The sequence below is a fragment of the Mustela putorius genome, unplaced genomic scaffold, assembly GCF_011764305.1.
Source record: "Mustela putorius furo isolate JIRA1106 unplaced genomic scaffold, ASM1176430v1.1 tig00003898_pilon_pilon_pilon, whole genome shotgun sequence".
Taxonomy (NCBI): Eukaryota; Metazoa; Chordata; class Mammalia; order Carnivora; family Mustelidae; genus Mustela; species Mustela putorius.
The window spans coordinates 6,979,496-6,997,765 of NW_025422047.1; the positions used below are offsets into that span (position 1 = coordinate 6,979,496).

At 41.2% G+C, this 18,270-nt stretch overlaps 1 protein-coding gene and 1 non-coding gene across 4 annotated transcripts in view; both read left to right on the forward strand.

Moving 5' to 3' along the window:
* The first annotated feature begins 844 nt into the window (after positions 1-844).
* LOC123388372 lies at positions 845-951 on the forward strand. Its single transcript, XR_006602928.1, has one exon. It is a non-coding gene; the product is annotated as a U6 spliceosomal RNA (small nuclear RNA).
* Positions 952-8,013: 7,062 nt separating this feature from the next.
* The window catches only part of EIF2AK4 (eukaryotic translation initiation factor 2 alpha kinase 4), a 107,839-nt gene continuing 97,582 nt past the window's right edge, over positions 8,014-18,270 (forward strand). For 2 of the 3 annotated variants that reach the window (XM_004751077.3, XM_004751078.3), the window contains exon 1: positions 8,015-8,282. In XM_004751077.3, coding sequence (XP_004751134.1) covers positions 8,139-8,282 — 144 coding nt within the window. In that variant the 5' untranslated portion in view covers positions 8,015-8,138. Of the gene's footprint in view, positions 8,283-18,270 lie in introns of all 3 variants that reach the window. The other variant, XM_013055406.2, reaches the window with a different exon arrangement.

Sequence of the window (18,270 nt, forward strand, 5' to 3'; positions counted from 1 at the left end):
TGGAATAGGATTTAGGATACTTGAAAAGCCCAAGGTTGGGGGAGTGAAAAGGAGCCTCTGGGTTTTATTTCTCCCTTCCTTCTTTCCTTTCTTCATTGAGGGTGTCCTCTTCCTTCCTGTCCCCTAGACCACACCCTCACATTCTCCTGTATGGCCCCTCACTAAAGGTGAAGAGAAAAGAAAACCTGGAGCAATGGGAGCATTTTGCCTTGGTAAACCCAAAGAGCAGCATGTTGAGGGAAGATGGCTCCTGATGCCCTCCGCCCGCACCGTTACCTATCTGGAACAAGTGGTTCTATCTCCAAATGGCTGTTTCTATGCCTATATAAGACACAGATAATGCAGATTTATTATGTAGCTATTGTAAGCATTCAACAATATCTTGTTCTCTTCTGTCAGATACACAGATGACTTTTTCTCAGATGCCCTTGCAAGTGGGCAGGGTCATGTGATGATTATGACTAATGCTATGTGGGCAAAAGTGACAAATCATTTCTGGGCTGCAGCAGTGTAAAGCTGTTTATGATTCTCAAATCTCTCTGGTGCCTGATCACCGCAATAGTGGAAGGCGCTTTAGGTTGAACTGGAAGAGCTAAAACATGGGCTCAGAAGTAGACTATGTTTCTGAGTCACTACAGTGGATTGGGGTAGGAGGAAGGAGGGGAGGGAAGTCCTGGTGAGCCACCCAGACCCATAACAAATTTCGTGTGAGCAAGAAATAAACCTTAATTGTACCAAACAACCAAGATTTTTGGAGCTTCTCATTATCACAGCATAAACCAGAGTATCCTGCCAGATGTAATTACGAAAAGTGGGGCCTGTGTATTTAAAAAAGCACAGACTTGTGCTTGCTTCAGCAGCACATATACTGAAATTGGAACAATATGGAGAAGATTAGCATGGACCCCGTGCAAAAATGACACACACATTTGTGAAGTGTCCCATATTTAAAAAAAAAAAAAAAAAAAGCACAGACTTGACTTTATTTCTAGGGAATGGAAGCTACTGAGTCAGGACTTTAAAAAATCTTTGTGTACACTGGTAGTGGCAACAGGATATCCTACATCCTTGTAAAATAAAAATGGTGGCTGATAATAAAAACCTCTGGGTATCTTTGAATCGAGCTATTGGCCTTATTCATGTCAAAAAACATATTGGCCTCTGATAAATTTATGTCATTTAAATGACTTTTTTGGAGAGATCTTAAGCTTAACATAAGTGATTTCTTTTTTCCCTAGAAACCAGATTATCTCTTTACATTGGCAAACCTACCAATTCCCTCAAGATAAAAGATTCTAATATAGTGAGGATCAAGGGGGCAGCATGAATGTTGGGGTCAGCAGGACCTGGGTTTGAATGCCTGCTCCACCATTTCCATTTGTGACACTGGGCAGTTACATGACCTAAGTTTAATTTCCTCCTCTACCAAATATGGATAAAAATGCCTATTTAGGGAGTATCTGGCTGGCTCAGTTGGTAGAGCATGTGACTCTTGATCTCCAGGTCTTAAGTTCAAGCCCAACACTGGTTAGAGAGATATACTTTTTTTTTTTAAGATTTTTTTAAATGTTTTTTTTTAAAGATTTTATTTATTTATTTGACAGAGAGAAATCACAAGTAGGCAGAGAGGCAGGCAGAGAGAGGGAGAGAGGAGGAAGCAGGCTCCCTGCTGAGCAGAGAGCCCGATTCGGGACTTGATCCCAGGACCCTGAGATCATGACCTGAGCCGAAGGCAGTGGCTCAACCCATTGAGCCACCCAGGCGCCCCGAGATTTACTTTTTTAAAAAATGCCTATTTTGGGGGCACCTGGGTGGCTCAATGGGTTGGGCCTCTGCCTTCGGCTCGGGTCATGATCCCAGGGTCCTGGGGTCGAGTCCCGCATCGGGCTTTCTGCTCTGCGGGTAGCCTGCTTCCTCCTCTCTCTCTGCCTGCCTCTCTGCCTACTTGTGATCTCTGTCAGATAAATAAAGAAAAAATTTAAAAAAAAAATGCCTATTTTGTAAGGTTGTTTTAAGGACAATAAAATACTGAAATAATGAAAACTTCTAACAGGGGGCCTCCTGGGTGGCTCAGCTGATTAAGCATCTGCCTTTGGCTCAGGTCATGATGTCAGGGTCCTAGGATTGAGCCCTGTGTTGGGTTCCCTGTTCAGTGGGGAGTCTGCTTCTCCTTCTGCTTCTCCCCCTATCTCACAAATAAATAAAATCTTAAAAGAAAAAAGGAAACCTCTAACAATATCTGGCGCACTGGAGGAAATCAATAAAGGGTAACTATATAAGATATATTTCTGTTCTGCTCATTTACAATTAAAAGACACAAATATCAAAGGGAATATAGTTTCACCTTTCAACAAAGAATTCTCTGTATATTTAAATAAAACAGTATCTATCAAGCCTTGTATTTCAAAAAATGTGTAAGAACTACTTAATTTACAATTAGCAAAAAACAACGTAGCTTTTGGAAAATTTTACTTGAAGATTTAGAAGTCCAGAATTTAGCCTTTACATTACGGGGCTCAGTATGTTTACTTTCTGGTTCTTAGTTTTTACTATGCTAAGTTACCACCAAAGCAATTATCTGCTTAAAAGATTCTAACACAGTCTTTCCATGTATCCTAAATTATCTCAATATGTCGTTTGGGAAATGTCATTTCCTTCTGACATGAATCTATGAATATATCTATGAATATATCTCCTCATTCAGTTTCCCAATTTGTAATAGTGACCCAGAACTCCCCACCTATGGAAAATAATCTTTAGGAATGAAGGGAAAGAGGATTGTGGTTTTTAAGATTTGGAGTACAACAGTAAATCTGGGAGTTTTTCCTTGGGAAATTGAGGGTAAACAGATCAGGAGATGTACTTTGGGGAAGCAGGGAGTACACAAGGGAATAGAGGCTCTTCCTCACAGAATTGATCTAAGGGTTTAGAGAGGGGTTGGAGAATAAGAAGATCTTGGGGTATCCTGTAAAGTTCTTTGTAAACTCCACTTATACAATGATACTCTTATCAGGATGGATGCTCCAATGGCTTGGAGGTTGTCTCCCAGGGGCCACTTATGGGCCAGTCTTTCCTTGAAAGGTACAGAGTTTGTATGTCCACAGCCTGCTGAGCTGACGCTTTATTTGACATAGAGCAACCAAATGCGATGTATGGACTTTGTTTCGACCTTGATTTGAAAAAAGCCACTGTAAAACAAAACAACACAACTTTTGTCTTTTAACAACCTATTAAGGTATAATTGGCATATAATAAATTTCATATACTCAAATTGCAGTTTCATAAATTTTAATATATGCATACACCTGTGAAACTATACCACAATGATTCAAATTTTAGTATATGTGCTACCAAAGACAGCATACCATCATCACAATCAGTATTTTTTTTTAAAGATTTTATTTATTTATTTGACAGACAGAGATCACAAGTAGGCAGAGAGGCAGGCAGAGAGAGAGAGAGGGAAGCAGGCTTCCTGCTGAGCAGAGAGTCCAATTTGGGGCTCAATCCCAGGACCCTGAGATCATTACCTGAGCAGAAGGCAGAGGCTTTAGCCCACTAAGCCATGCAGGTGCCCCATCACAATCAGTATTAAAGCATATTCTTCAGCCCCATGAGTTTCTTCTTGTCCCTCTAGAATCGCTCCCTCAGGCCTATCCCTATTCTCACTATCCCAACTGATCATTTATCTTCTATTACTAAGTTTGTACTCTTTAGAATTTATATAAATGGAATCATATAAAAAAAAGTAAATGGAGGGGTGCCTGGGTGGCTCAGTTGATTAAGCAGCTGCCTTTAGCTCAGGTCATGATCCCAGACTCCCTGCTCAGCTCATGTGAGTTCTCGCTCTCTCTCAAATAAATAAAATATTTAAAAAAAAATTAATGGAATCATAAGGTATGTACTCTTTTGTCAGGCTTCTTTTAGCATAATTACTTTGAAATCCATCTATTTTATTACTCCATGGATAATGTGTTTCTTTTTTTTTTTTTTAAGATTTTATTTGTTTGACACACAGAGACAGCAAGAGAGGGAACACAAGCAGGGGAAGTGGGAGGAGAAGCAGGCTTCCTGCTGAGCAGGGAGCCCAATTTGGAGTTCGAACCCAGGACCCTGGGATCATGACCTGAACTGAAGGGAGATGCTTAACAATTAAGTCACCCAGGTGCCCCAGTGTATTTCTTTTTATTGCTGAGTGTATTGCACTGTATTGATATATCTCAATTTATTTTTACCTCAACTTTTCCAGCAGATGACATGATACCATAAATAGAAAACTAAAGACTCCACCAAAAAACTGCTAGAACCGATAAACAAATTCAGTAAAGCTGTACAGAAATCTGTTTTATTTCTATGCATTAGTAATGAAGCATCAGAAGGAAATTAAGAAAACAATCTGATTTGCAATCACACCAAAAATACTAAGATACCTAGGAATAAACCTAACCGAAAGGTGATTCGTTACTCTTGGTTAAATATGTAAGAGTGGAATAGCTGTGTCATATGGTAGGTACGTATATAATTTTTAAACTAAAATCGCATAATAGAACCTCAGTGTAAAACCCCAATTATAGAACTTCTAGAAGAAAACATAGGGAAAAATCTTTGTGATCTTGGGTTAGCCAAAATTTCTTGGATATCATAACAAAACATGATTCATAGAAGAAAACACTGAGGAACTGAATTTCCTCAAAAGTAAGAACTATATGGGAGGAGAAGACATTAAAAAAAAAAAAGAACTGTGCTCTTTGTAAAACACTATTAAGAGAATGAAAAGGCAGGATCAAGCCCCATATCCAGGGGAGCTTGGGAGCAGGGAGCTTATGTCTCCTCCTGCTTCTCCTGTTTCCCCTGCTTATGCTCTCTCTCTAATAAATAAATAAAATCCTATATATATAATATATATATAAATAATTTATATATATATAATATATATACATTTATATATAATATATATACATTTATTTATATTTACATTATATATATTTTTATTTATTTATATTTACATTATATATTTATATATATTTATAAATATAAATGTATATATATTATATATATAAATGTATATATATATATGACTGAGAATATCAATTACTGGTAAGGATATAGAATACCCAGAACTCTCATAAACTGGTGGGAATATAAAATGGCACAACCACTTTGGAAAAGTTTGTCAGTTTCTTTTATTGTGACATTTAGACTTTGAAATATCTTCAAACTTATGTAAAAGTTACAAGAATCATCCAAAGAACTTTCATATATCCTTCAACTAACTTCTCTAATAGTCAATATTCTACATTTGACTTATCATAATTTCTCCCTTCATTTTCTGAACTATTTGGGAGCTTATCACATACTGCTATTACCCCTTAAAACTGAAGTGGAAATTTCCTATGATCTTTGCCTGTTAGAGATACATCCTTAAGTATTTATAGAAAAAAATGATATTTGAGATTCTTTGAGATTCACTCTTACAGAGGTGGGGTGGAGGGTGAGAAATGAAATACTGTCAAGATATCTATAATTGTTGAAGTTTGGTAATGAGTACAGGAGGGTTTACTTATTTATTTAAATTTATTTGTTTGTTTGTTTAAGTAGGCTCCAGACCCAATGTGGGGCTTGAACTCACCACCCTGAGACCCAGAGTCAGATGCTCTACTGACTGAACCACCAAGACACCCCAAGTATAGGAGGGTTTATTAAAATATTTCTTCTATTTTGACATATGTTTCAAGTTTTCTGTAATCAGAGTTTTTAAATAAAAGACCATTGGAGAAATTGAAGGATTTAAAGATTGGTGTGAGATCATATTTGTGATCATTAGTGATCCTATCATATTTGTGATCAGAGTAACATTACTCTGACTGCAATAGAAAAAATGGCTTCAAGTGGATCAAGAGTGAAGACACCATTTTTCAAGCTGTTAAGGTCACCCAATGAAGAGATGATTGTGATGTGAAGTAAGTTAGTGATAATGGGATGGAGGGAAATGGATAGATTGAAGAAATGGACTACCTGAATGTGAAAGCTGAGAGAAAAGGAATCCAGGCAGAGTGGCACCATTCACCTAGAGAGAGATCGCTGGGTAAAGGACAGGACCCAGGGGAACAAAGGAAGGAAGAGGACAGTTTGAAGTGTCCTTGGGTCAAACTAATGCATTTGTGTTATCATATTATCTGGGCCAGATTATCTTCTGTTAACTGGGCCAGCACTGAGTGAATGGATGATAGCCAGATACTTAAGGATCATTATTTAGCAAATAGTATAGGTGTAGGAAAAGTAAATAAAGAAAAAGTCATTTGAAAAATATGCTTGGAGGAAAAAAAAGAAAGAAAAATATGCCTGGAGGGCACCTGGGTGGCTCAGTTGGTTAAGCACCTGCCTTTAACTCAGGTTATGAAGCCAGGGTTCTGGATATCGTCTTGCATTGGGCTCTCTGCTCAAAAGGGAGCCTGCTTCTTCTCTCTCCCTCTTCCCCTCCTCCCTGCTTATGCTCTCTGTCTCACTTTCTCTCTCAAATAAACAAAATCTTAAAAAAAAAAAAAAAAAGAAAGAAAGAAAGAAAAAGAAAGACATGCATGGAGGCAGGATTATAACAGAAAGACCTCCTAAATTCACATTAAGTAAACATGCATGAAACATACTTCTCTTCATGGAACAAGTGTTACAGGACTTCTCCTTTGGTGCCAGTGGGTCTTGATCACAATGCTTTCGAGAATGAAGAAGTGGACCAGATGAAGAGTGGTGGGCAGCCAAGCAAAGTTTATTGAGGGACAGTACAGTTTACTGAGCAACAGTACAAAGCTCCCCAACAAGATGCGGACCAGAGAGGGTTGCCAATTTGCCCTTTCGATCTAGGGGTTTTTTTGGGCTTCTTGGCCCATATTATGGGCTGTTTTAATCTGATTAACCCTCCTGTCACCTGTCACCCAATAAGGTTTTTGTCATCTACCTATCACATAGGAAAGGGTGGAGGGCTCCTTCCAGGATGGTGTAAAATCCTTTTAAGGGTGGTTTCCTCTTGGCAGGACCATGCGGCACCAGCTTGTCTCTGACTGCTTTTCTTCCAGCTCTTCTTCACTAGTAGTTCATACAGCTAGCTGACGGGAAGACATCCTTCATTTGCACTTTTTTTTTTTTTAAAGATTTATTTATTTATTTGACAGAGAGAGATTACAAGTAGGCAGAGAGGCAGGCAGAGAGAGAGAGGAGGAAGCAGGCTCCCTGCTGAGCAGATAGCCCGATGCGGGACTCGATCCCAGGACAGATCATGACCTGAGCCGAAGGCAGCGGCTTAACCCACTGAGCCACCCAGGCGCCCCCCCCCTTTTTTTTAAGATTTTATTTGTCAGAGAGGGAGAGAGTACAAGCAGGAGGTGGCAGAGGGAGAAGCACGCTCCCTGCTGAGCAAGGAGTCCGATAAGGGGCTAGACTGAGCTGAGGGCAGATGCTTAACTGACTGAGCTACCCAGGCATGCCAGCATTTTTCAGTTTGATTTTCAGGGTGATAATGGAGATTCTTAAAGGTGGGAAGGTAGGAACAAAGAGCAGGTGAATCCATCCTTAAAGGGATGAGTTTGGGGCCACAAAGCTGAGGGGACGCGGAATAAAAGTCAAGATCTTTACTCCTAGTAGTCTTGTGGGAAGCTTCAAGGTTAGAACCTAAACGAGTTGAAAACCCATCCAAGTCTGCCCTTTTGAGTTTCCTCTCACGATCTGTGCTGGAGTAAAGAAGTCCCATGCACTTCGTGAAAACATCTGGCGTTATCATTCCATTCTGACTGATTTATTTTCCCACGTCCCTGCAGATTTCTTTGCTCTAGTTCGCCCGCAAGAAATCGGCAAACCCAAAACCTGGCCTCATTGCCCTGTTTCCGCGAGCGGGTCCTCGCGTCAATGAAGCCAATTCTGGGCGCTCCGGTCCGCCCCCGGGACCCGCCCCCCTGGACCCGCCCCCGGCGCGCAGTCCCGCCCCCGGTACGCAGCCCCGCCCCGGCGCGCGGCCCCTACCCACGGACCTACCCCCGGCGCGCGGCCCCGCCTACGGGCCAGTCAAGAGAGAGGAGCCCGGACCCGGAGCCCGCGGTTTGCCCACCACCGCCACCGCAAGGCCGTCCGCCCTGGGCTACCGCGTCGCCATGGCTGGGGGCCGTGGGGGCCCCGGGCGCGGCCGGGACGAGCCGCCGGAGAGCTACCCACAGCGTCAGGAGCACGAGCTGCAGGCTCTGGAGGCCATCTACGGCGCCGACTTCCAGGACCTGCGACCGGCCGCGGGCAAATCGGTAGGAACGTGGCTGGCCCGGGCGGTGCTGGGGTGGTGCGGCCCAGGCTTTCCTCTGTGCGACTTCCCCCCGGCCAGGCCCGGCCTGGCCTTGCCGACGCCGAGCCACCGGGCTCTTTTTACTATTCTTCAGTCCTGTAGTCCCTCCCGGTTCCACCCACGCTTACTTTTTGTCCTTGCACCGGCTCTGCGGGGTCTCCGGAACCCCCACCTCGGCCGGATTCTCTCCCAGCCTTTCGTCCAGGTCGGCTCCTCCGTCCTAACCAACACTTCTCATTTCCACTGACACGCCGAAACATCCTTACCTCCTCCCAGTCTTCCCTTCCGACCCCCAGCCCCCGCCCCAGCTGAAAGCCCTTGAATCTGACACAACAGTGCAATGAGAGATCCCATTGCAACTTTGTTCGGACAAGGCTTTGCGGGTGTTTGCACCGACCTTACTGATTCCCCCGCCCCCCCCCCTTCCCTATTCCCTGCAAATCTCACCTTCCCTTATGTTCAGGACTAGAAACCACGTAAACCTCGCTGTACTCTCCAGGTGTCCTCACTGTTTTGCGCATGGAGGAACTTCTTTAAGGCACGTGGACAGTATAGAATACGTTCATCTTCGCCATAATGGAGGAGAGTGCTGCGTTTAGACCTTTTAAATGACATGAGATTTAAAGTATTACTTTCCATTTTGTCTGGGAGTAAAGAAAGGCTCCTTATAAGCAGTTGACACTGACGGTTTGTTTCTCCCCCACTCTTGAAGAATTATCTCTGAATAGTAACATTTAAAAAGTCGTCTCTTCCTTCACCTGTCATTCCTGCATTTCACATTTCCTCAACAGATAGGATTTTCTGCAGCTGTGAGAGCAGCTGTCTCCCTCTCACTCATAGTGCTTCTTCGTTAAATATTTATTGTTCTAGGCATCAGGAGCATAGTCCACGGCAAAGCATATCAAACCTCTAGCCCTCAGGGAGCTTTCTTTTCTAGTGCCTAATTTCAAGAGTTTTTTTGTTTGTTTTTTACCTGAACTAGTAAAAATGTGAACATTCCCCTTCTACATCCTGACACTAAAAGTAATATAACTTTCTGGTGGTCTGGTAACTTGTCTTTCTAAACATTGAGAACCAGGAAGTAGACCCATTAAGCAGCCAAAATGGGAGTTGGAGTGTACCCATGGACTCAAGGCAGAGTCTGTAAGACCTCCTTCAGAGCCACTTAATGAAAAAAATATTTATTTATTTATTTATTTATTTGACACACAGAGTACAAGCAGGGGGTGGGGTGGGTCAGAGGGACCAGGAGAAGCAGGCTCCCTGCTGAGCAGAGAGTCCAGCCTGAGGCTCCATCCCAGAACTCCCGGATCATGACCCAGGCTGAAGACACTTAACTGAGTGAGCCACCCACACGCCCCCAGAACCACTTTTATTTATTTTATACATGCTTAGCGATCTAGTTCCAAGGCTACAGAAAGACAAAGTAAAAAGGAGCTGCTGCAGGTAAGGATATCAATAATGGCAGAATTTATAGTTGGTGACCTTTCTAACAGAGAGAAGATGGACAAAAGCAAACAAAAACTATAAACAGGAGGCAGAAGAACTCTAATAGCTGTCTGGGGTTCCTAGCACGGGGTGGATAGCCTGAACACTTTCATCGGCCTTACAGGCAGGTAACTGCTGGCCATTAGCAATGAATCAGACTGTGGTCATTCAACAAGTACTTATTATCACCTGTGTGCCTGTCTGCAGGGAAGAAGGATCGTGCAGGTTCACAACTTTCTATCCAGAACCCTAGAGACCTGTCCAGTTGCAAAATTCAGAAGTGTTTGTGTTCATGTTCATGTGTGCACATTCCATACCTTACCTAACACCTCACTTGGTGTAGGGGGTGAGGGAAGCGGCATCGAAAATAAAATGCAGTGAAACCTGTATGTTCAAATATTCACAAGGCTGGGTTAAATAAAAGCTATTAATAGCTCCTTGTCAGGTTAAGCCAAATTTGTTGTCCAGGTCAGAATTTATTGACCTGAATAAACTCCAGGTTTCTTTGACTTCTTTTAGGGGATGCATTAGCATGTAGGTTTCAGAGGTCACAGTTTACTAGCATTTGTAATATTTGTAAATAATAAAACGTTTTGGGAATGAATGCTAATTATGTACTAAACAAGTTTGGACACTACTAGGTTAAAATATAATTTACTCTAGAGTTATGCATGTATTACTAATTATCTTGGCTTATCTTTCATGTCAGCAAAGAGTCTCTTAAAAATTAATTTGATATCTATTACAAAATTCACTCCCAAAGCTTGATTCTTCTGTGTCTGGGCGCAGTGGTAGTGTATGAGAGTCCCTATTTTCCTCTCTCTTCACCAACATTGTAAACAGCAGACTTTTCATCTTTCCAGTAAATGAATGAAGCACTTTTTCCTTCTATGTTGTCCGTTTTCTTCTTCCTACTTTTTTTTTTTTTTAAGTAATTTCTATTCCCAGCATGGGGCTCAAACTCAAAACTCTGAGATGAAGAGTAGCATGCTCCATCAACTGAGCCAGCCAGGTATCCCATATATTATCTGTTTTTCTTTGTTATTTGTCAGTTATTTTATATTTTAAAAAATTAGCATTATGGGTCATATGTTGCAGATGTTTTTCCCTGTTAAACCATGTGCACTTTGATACTTACATAATTTATGCAATTAAAAAAACTTAATGTAGTTAAAATGACCTATTTTTTTTTGTTTTGTATTTCCCCCCTTTTTTTCCTAGCAAAGATATCCCTACTTGAGTATTACTAAAAAATGAAGTCTTTAAGGTTTTCTTTTAATTCTTTAATGACTTTGTTTCCAACCTTTAAAAAACTTAAAAAAAATTTTTTTTAAAGATTTTATTTACACATTCGACAGAGAAGGAGAACACAAGCGGGAAGGAGGGGCAGAGGAAGAGGGACAAGCAGACTTGATTGAGTAGGGAGCTCAACATGGGGCTCGATCCCAGGATCTTGAGATGATGACCCAAGCGGAAGGCAGATGCCTAACTGACTGAGCCACCCAGGCACCCCTGTTTTCAAACCATAACCAAATAAATACAGAAATATTTTTTAAAAGATTTTTATTTATTAGGGAGAGAGAGCACAAGTAGGGGGAGAGGAAGGCTCCCTGCTAAGCAGGGAGCCCAACCTGGGGCTCAATCCCAGGACTCCAAGTCGTGTCCTGAGCTGAAGGCAGTTGCTTAACCAAATGAGCCACCAGGCATCCCTCTTTTTTTTTTTTTTTTAAGATTTTTATTTAATTCCGCTAGCTTTTTTTTTCTTTTAAGATTTTATTTATTTATTTGACAGATAGAGATCACAAGGAGGCAGAGAGGCAGGCAGAGAGAGAGGGGGAAGCAGGGTCCCCGCTGAGCAGAGAGCCTGATTCAGGGCATGATCCCAGGACCCTGAGACCATGACCTGAGCCGAAGGCAGAGGCTTAACCCGCTGAGCCACCCAGGCTCCCCTATTCTGATAGCTTTTTAACAAAAAGTTCTTAGCTCCATCTAAGTATGTATCTAGCCTGCCTTCTTCCACCCCCCAGCTAGCTAGTTAGACTAACACAACTTTTTTCAATTTTTCCCACTATTAATTTGAAGTACCACCTTTACATTATATGAAACCATCTAGTTTCATAAGGACAGGGTCCCTGTATTTGTTCATGACTACATGTCTCTCCTTGGTAAAAGCTCTCAACATTTTTCTTTGCATGAAATAATTCCCAAGTGTACTTAGATCTATTGTTGATTCTTTATTCTACCCCATTAATCTGTTGAAGCAGTACTGCCACATTGCTTTAATTACCAGAGATTTGTAACAAGCCTTCTTTGGTATTCAGTATGGTCACCATTTACTTTACAGAAGTTTCCTGGCTACTTTTACTGTAGTCTTTCTTTTTTTCTTTCTTTCTTCCTTCTTCCCTTTAAGATTTCATTTTATTTGTCAGAGGGGGAGCAGCAGGCAGGGAGAGAAGCAGGCTCCGTGCTGAGCAGGGAGCCTGACATGGGCCTCAATCTTAGGACCCTGAGATCATGACCTGAGCTGAAGGCAGGTATTTAACCAACTGCACCCCCTGGGCGTCCCTGTATTTTTTCCCTTATGAATTTTAGAATCAGCCTGCCTAGTTCAGAAACTTACGGTGACATTCTTAGTGGAATAACATCACATATATTTAATTTGAGGTGAGTTCAGATTCTCAATATTTTCATGTTCATTTTTTTCATTGAAAGATAATTGACACAATGTTACATTAGTTTCAAGTGTACAACACTGATTCTGCACTTCCCTGCATTATGCCATGCTCACCACAAGTGTAGCTACTATCTGTTACCATCTAACCTACTAGAATATCATTCACTATATTCACTATGCTGTACTTTTTTTTTTTTTAAACTAGGCTGAATGCCCAGCATGGAGCCCAATCTGGGCCTTGAACTCATGACCCTGATATCAAGGCCTGAGCTGAGATCAGGAGTCAGATGCTTAACAGACTAAGCCACCCAGGCACCTAGGTATACTGTACTTTTGATCCTCTTTTATTCCTGTATTCTTTCCATACCTGGAAGCCTGTATTTCCTACTTCCTTTCACTCAGTCTGTCCATTCCCCTACTTTCTTTCTTTCTTTTTTTTTTTTTTAAGATTTTATTTATTTATTTGACAGAGAGAAATCACAAGTAGATGGAGAGGCAGGCAGAGAGAGAGAGAGAGGGAAGCAGGCTCCCTGCTGAGCAGAGAGCCCGATGCGGGACTCGATCCCAGGACCCTGAGATCATGACCTGAGCCGAAGGCAGCGGCTTAACCCACTGAGCCACCCAGGCGCCCCATTCCCCTACTTTCAACCCCTCTGCCAACAACAGTTTATTTTCTGTATTTATGAGTCTGTTTCTGCTTTTTGTTTATTATGTTGTTTTTTAGATTCCACATATAAGTGAAATGATAGGGTTTTGTCCTTCTCTGTCAGACTTTACTTAGCATAAGGTCATCTATATATTGTCGCAAATGGCAAGATCTTGTTCTTTTTTATAGCTAAGTAATACTCCTGTGTGTGTTATGCACATCTCCTTTTGTATCCAGTCATCTGTGGATGGACACATGGGTTGCTTCCATATCTTGGCTACTCTAAATAATGCTCTGGTAAACATAGGGGTGTGTATATCTTTTTAAATTAATGTTTTCGGGGCACCTGGGTGGCTCAGTGGGTTAAAGCCTCTGCCTTCGGCTCAGGTCATGGTCCCAGGGTCCTGGGATCGAGCCCTGCATCGGACTCTCTGCTCTGCAGGGAGTCTGCTTCTTCCTCTCTCTCCCTCTCTCTCCCTGCCTGCCTCTCTGCCTACTTGTGATCTGTCTCTCAAATAAATAAATAAATAAAAATCTTAAAAAAAAAATGTTTTCATTTTCTTTGGACAAATACCCAGGTACTGAAATTACTAGGTCAAACGGAATTTCTTTTTTTAATTTTAGGAGGAACCTCAAAAAATACTGTTTTCTGCAGTGGCTGCACCAGTTTGCATTCCCACTGACAGAGCACAGGGTTTCCTTTTCTCCATATCCTTGCCAACAGTTGTTATCTCTTATGATTTTTATTTTAGCCATTCTGACAGGTATAAAGTGATATCTTGTGGTTTCAGTTTGTATTTCCATGATAACTAGTGATATTGAGCACCTTTTCATGTGTCTGTTGGCCATTTTCCTTTTTTTTTTTTTTAAAAAGTAGACTTCATGATCAGCGTGGAGCCCAGTGTGGGACTTGAACTCACAACCCTGAGATCAAGACCTGAGGTGAGATCAGGAGTTGGATGCTTAACCAACTGGGCCACCCAGGCACCCCTTCCATTTATACGTCTTTGGGAAAATGTCTGTTCAGGTCCTCTGCCCATTTGTAATTGGATTATTTATGGGTTTTTGTTATTGTTGGTGTTGTTGAGTTGCTTAAGTTCTTTATATATATTTCAGATATTAATCCCTGTTTGATGTATCACTTGCAAATACCTTCTCCCAGTTAGTAGACTGTCTTTTTGTTTCATTTTTCACTGTGCAAAAGCTTTTTTTTTTTTTTTAATTTTAATTTTTTAAGTGATCTCTGTTCCCAACGTGGGGCTTGAACTCACAACCCCAAGATCAAGAGTTCTGTGCTCCACCAACTGAGCCAGCCCGCTGCCCCTGAGCAAAAAGCTCTTTGTTTTGATATAATCCCAGTAGTTTATTTTTGCCTTTGTTTACCTTGCCTGAGGAGACATATCTAGAAAAATGTTGCTAAGGACCTCTCACATTTAGGTCTTTAATCTGTTTTCACATATTCTTACAATGGAGCTGTAGGTTATTAAATTCTAACACTGTTTAAAAATGCTTTCCCAACCAGACAGATAAGGCAAATACTTAAGAGAGAAGGTGAATGAACTTGGTGATTTTTAGAGTTAGTTACAGAAAATCCTCATTTTTAGAAAAGGAGATATGGGAGAAATCAGTGAAAGACAGATACTGTCTTATATGTGGAATCTAAAAATACTTAAAAATTTAAAAATAAGCCAAGCTCATAGATGCAGAGAACAGATTGGTATTTGCTTGCAAGGTGGAGAGGAGGATGGATGAACTGTTTTTTGTTTTTAGTTTTTTTAGGTTTAAATAAATCAAATTTAAAAAACATAAAATATAGAAGAATGTTACCTAATTTCCTTTTTCTGAGCTTTTACTATCATTTTTATTTTTGACTTCTTTGCAGACTTAAAACCAGAAACTTACTCAGATTATCTTGCTTGCACTTGTTACTTTATTTCTAGATCTATTTTCACACAGAATAGTTTCTTTCCACTTTACAGATTGAGATCTAAAGCATGTGAGGAAGAGGCCACATTGAGCCAAGTCTGGCCATCAAAATTTTAAGGAGGATGTGATTAGCAGAGTCCTAGGTAACAGTTCTAGGCCAAACACCTGAAATTGGTTTGAATCATGTAACTTTTTAATATATAATTGTAGTAGATAACACGTAGCATAGAATTTATCATCTTAGGGCGCCTGGGTGGCTCAGTTGGTTGGACGACTGCCTTCGGCTCAGGTCATGATCCTGGAGTCCCGGGATCGAGTCCCGCATCGGGCTCCCAGCTCCATGGGGAGTCTGCTTCTCCCTCTGACCTTCTCCTCGCTCATGCTCTCTCTCACTGTCTCTCTCTCAAATAAATAAATAAAATCTTTAAAAAAAAAAAAAAAAAGAATTTATCATCTTAACCATTCCTCAGAGTACAGTTCAGTAGTGTTAAGTGTATTTATGTTGTTATGTGACAGAAAACTTAGTAGTTTTTATTAATTTCCCAAACCTTGTCATCGTCTGCTGTTTGTCTTATAATCCAGTGAATTTTTGTAAAGATTTATTTATTTGTTAGAGAGAGAGAATAAGCATACAGGAGAGGGAGAAGCAGACTCCCTGCTAAGCAGGGAGCCTGATGCTGGACTCGATCCCAGGACTCTAGGATCATGACCTGAGCTGAAGGCAGATGCTTAACGGATTGAGCCACTGAGCCGCGCTGCCCCCCCCCCCCAACCAAGCCAGTGAAATTTAAATCATGGACTGCCATTACCCTCATGCTTGAGCCTTGGAACCAAAAGGTTTACTGCTATGTGGCATCACTAACAAAATTCTCAAGGTTTTTTTTTTTTAAAGATTTTATTTATTTATTTTTAACAGACAGAGATCACAAGTAGGCAGAGAAGCAGGCAGAGAGAGAGGGAGGAAACAGGCTTCCTGCTGAGCAGAGAGCCTGATGTGGAGCTCGATCCCAGGACCCTGGGATCATGACCTGAGCCGAAGGCAGAGGCTTAACCCACTGAGCCACCCAGGTGCCCCAAAATTCTCAATTTTTAATAGTCTTCTTATTCCAGTACTTTTTTTTTTTTTAAAGGATTTATTTATTTATTTATTTATTTAAATGTCAGAGAGAGAGAGAGAGAGCACGCAGGCACACGCACAGACAGGAAGAGAGGCAGGCAGAGGTGGAGAGAGAAGCAGGCTCCCAGCAGAGCAAGGAGCCCGATGTAGGACTTAATCCCAGGACCCTGGGATCATGATCTAAGCCAAAGGCAGTGGCTTAACCAACTGAGCCACCCAGATGTCCCAATTCTAGTACTTTTAACAGAAACAGACAATTCCTTAAACCAGTTTATTTTGTTGGGCCTGAGTGTTAAGGAAATGTCCAGAGAAAAACAGGTTCAGACTGAATAGCAGGCATGTCTGACGGCACTGGCAGGGGTCTCTTTTGGGAGGCATGCGTGCGTTGTGCTGGGAAGACACACTTGAGGTTATTGTTCATTACTTTGGGGTATTTTAAGATCCTTTGGTTTTGTTTCTTGAAGAGTGAGCGTTTGTTTCGATGAGTCCAAATGAGCATTATCTGTCTTACTTTTTAGAATTGAGTTTGCATCACTTTTTCCCATCTTTTTACATCACAGTCCAGGAACGTATCCAGCTTCATGATCCCAAGAAGAACACATACAGGTCACATCTTATTGTAGTAATCGGTGATATTACATAGATTACTTCTTGCCGTGACTTCTCTTTATGCTGCCTTTGTGTCACTTGCTTCTTCAAAACAAATTTATTTTTGTATGAATTTAGTCACAATTTTTTAAATTTATTTTCATTAACATGTATTATTTGTTGCAAGGGTACAGGTCTGTGAATCATCAGTCTTAGACAAGTCATAGCACTCCCCATAGCACATGCCCTTCCCAATTCCCTCACCCAGCCACTCTATTCCAGCCCCGCCATCTCCCTTCCAACAACCCTCAGTTAGTTTCCTGAGATTAAGAGTGTTATAAGGATGCCTGGGTGGCTCAGTGGATTAAGGCCCCTGCCTTCAGCTCGGGTCACGGTCCTGGGATCGAGCCCGGAGTTGGGTCCTCTGCTTGCTAGGGAACCTGCTTCCCCCTCTCTCTCTCTGCCTGCCTCTCTGACTACTTGTGAACTCTGTCAAATAAAAAATTAAAAATCCCCCCAAAAAAAGTCTGTTATGGTTTGTCTCCTTCTCTGGTTTCATCTTTCATTTTTCGTCCTTTTCCCTGTGATCCTTTGTCTTGTTTCTCAAATTCCTACTTTTAGTGAGGTTATATGATAACTCTTTTTTTGATTGACTTAATTCACTTAGCATAATATTCTCTAGTTCCATCCACATCGTTGCAAATGGCAAGATTTTTTTTTTTTTTTGATGGCTGCATAATATCCACTGTATATATATACCACATCTTTATATATTCACCTGTTGATGAACATCTAGGCTTTTTCCATAGTTTGGCTGTTGTGGACATTGCTGCGATAAACGTTGGGGTGCCAAATTGGTTTTATTAAGGTCAATTTTGTAATATGTACATTTTGTACTGCATTGTGTTTTCTTCTTTAGTGCTCTCAAAAAAAAAATTTTTTTTTTGTTATCCCTTACCTTGTAAATACTTGCCTGTAGGTATTCTAGGAATTCATTCTTTCCTTGTATAAAGTCAGAATTTTATCGACACTGTTCTGATGACCATTTATCTTCTGAACGCATGAAGGAGGCCCTACCCACTCCACTCCCCAGCAAATCTTGGTTGTTACCATCATTTTTAATCAAGTCTTGTTCAGCTCCAGGACTCCTTGAATGCCCTAATGTAAGCTCATGCATGGTATCCTAAATATGGCTTGCACAGAAGCCTCTCCTATTGAGAAGCCCCTCAGAGCCCCTGCAGACTCTGCAGGCTCAAGGAAAGCTGACAAGTATTCTGCTCTTATCTTAAGTCCTTATCTCCTAACTGTCCTTTTTTTTCTTTCTTTCTTTCTTCTCTTTTTTTTTTCCCTCCATGTGTCTATATTGGTTAGTATCAAGTTTGGCTACATATTACAGAAAATGTGACAACTAAGTTTCTTTTTCTGCATGCAGAAGTCTGGAATCTAGGGCTTTTTCTGATTTATTGTTCCACCATCCTTAATGTGCCCTTCATGGTCCAAAATGGCTGTCT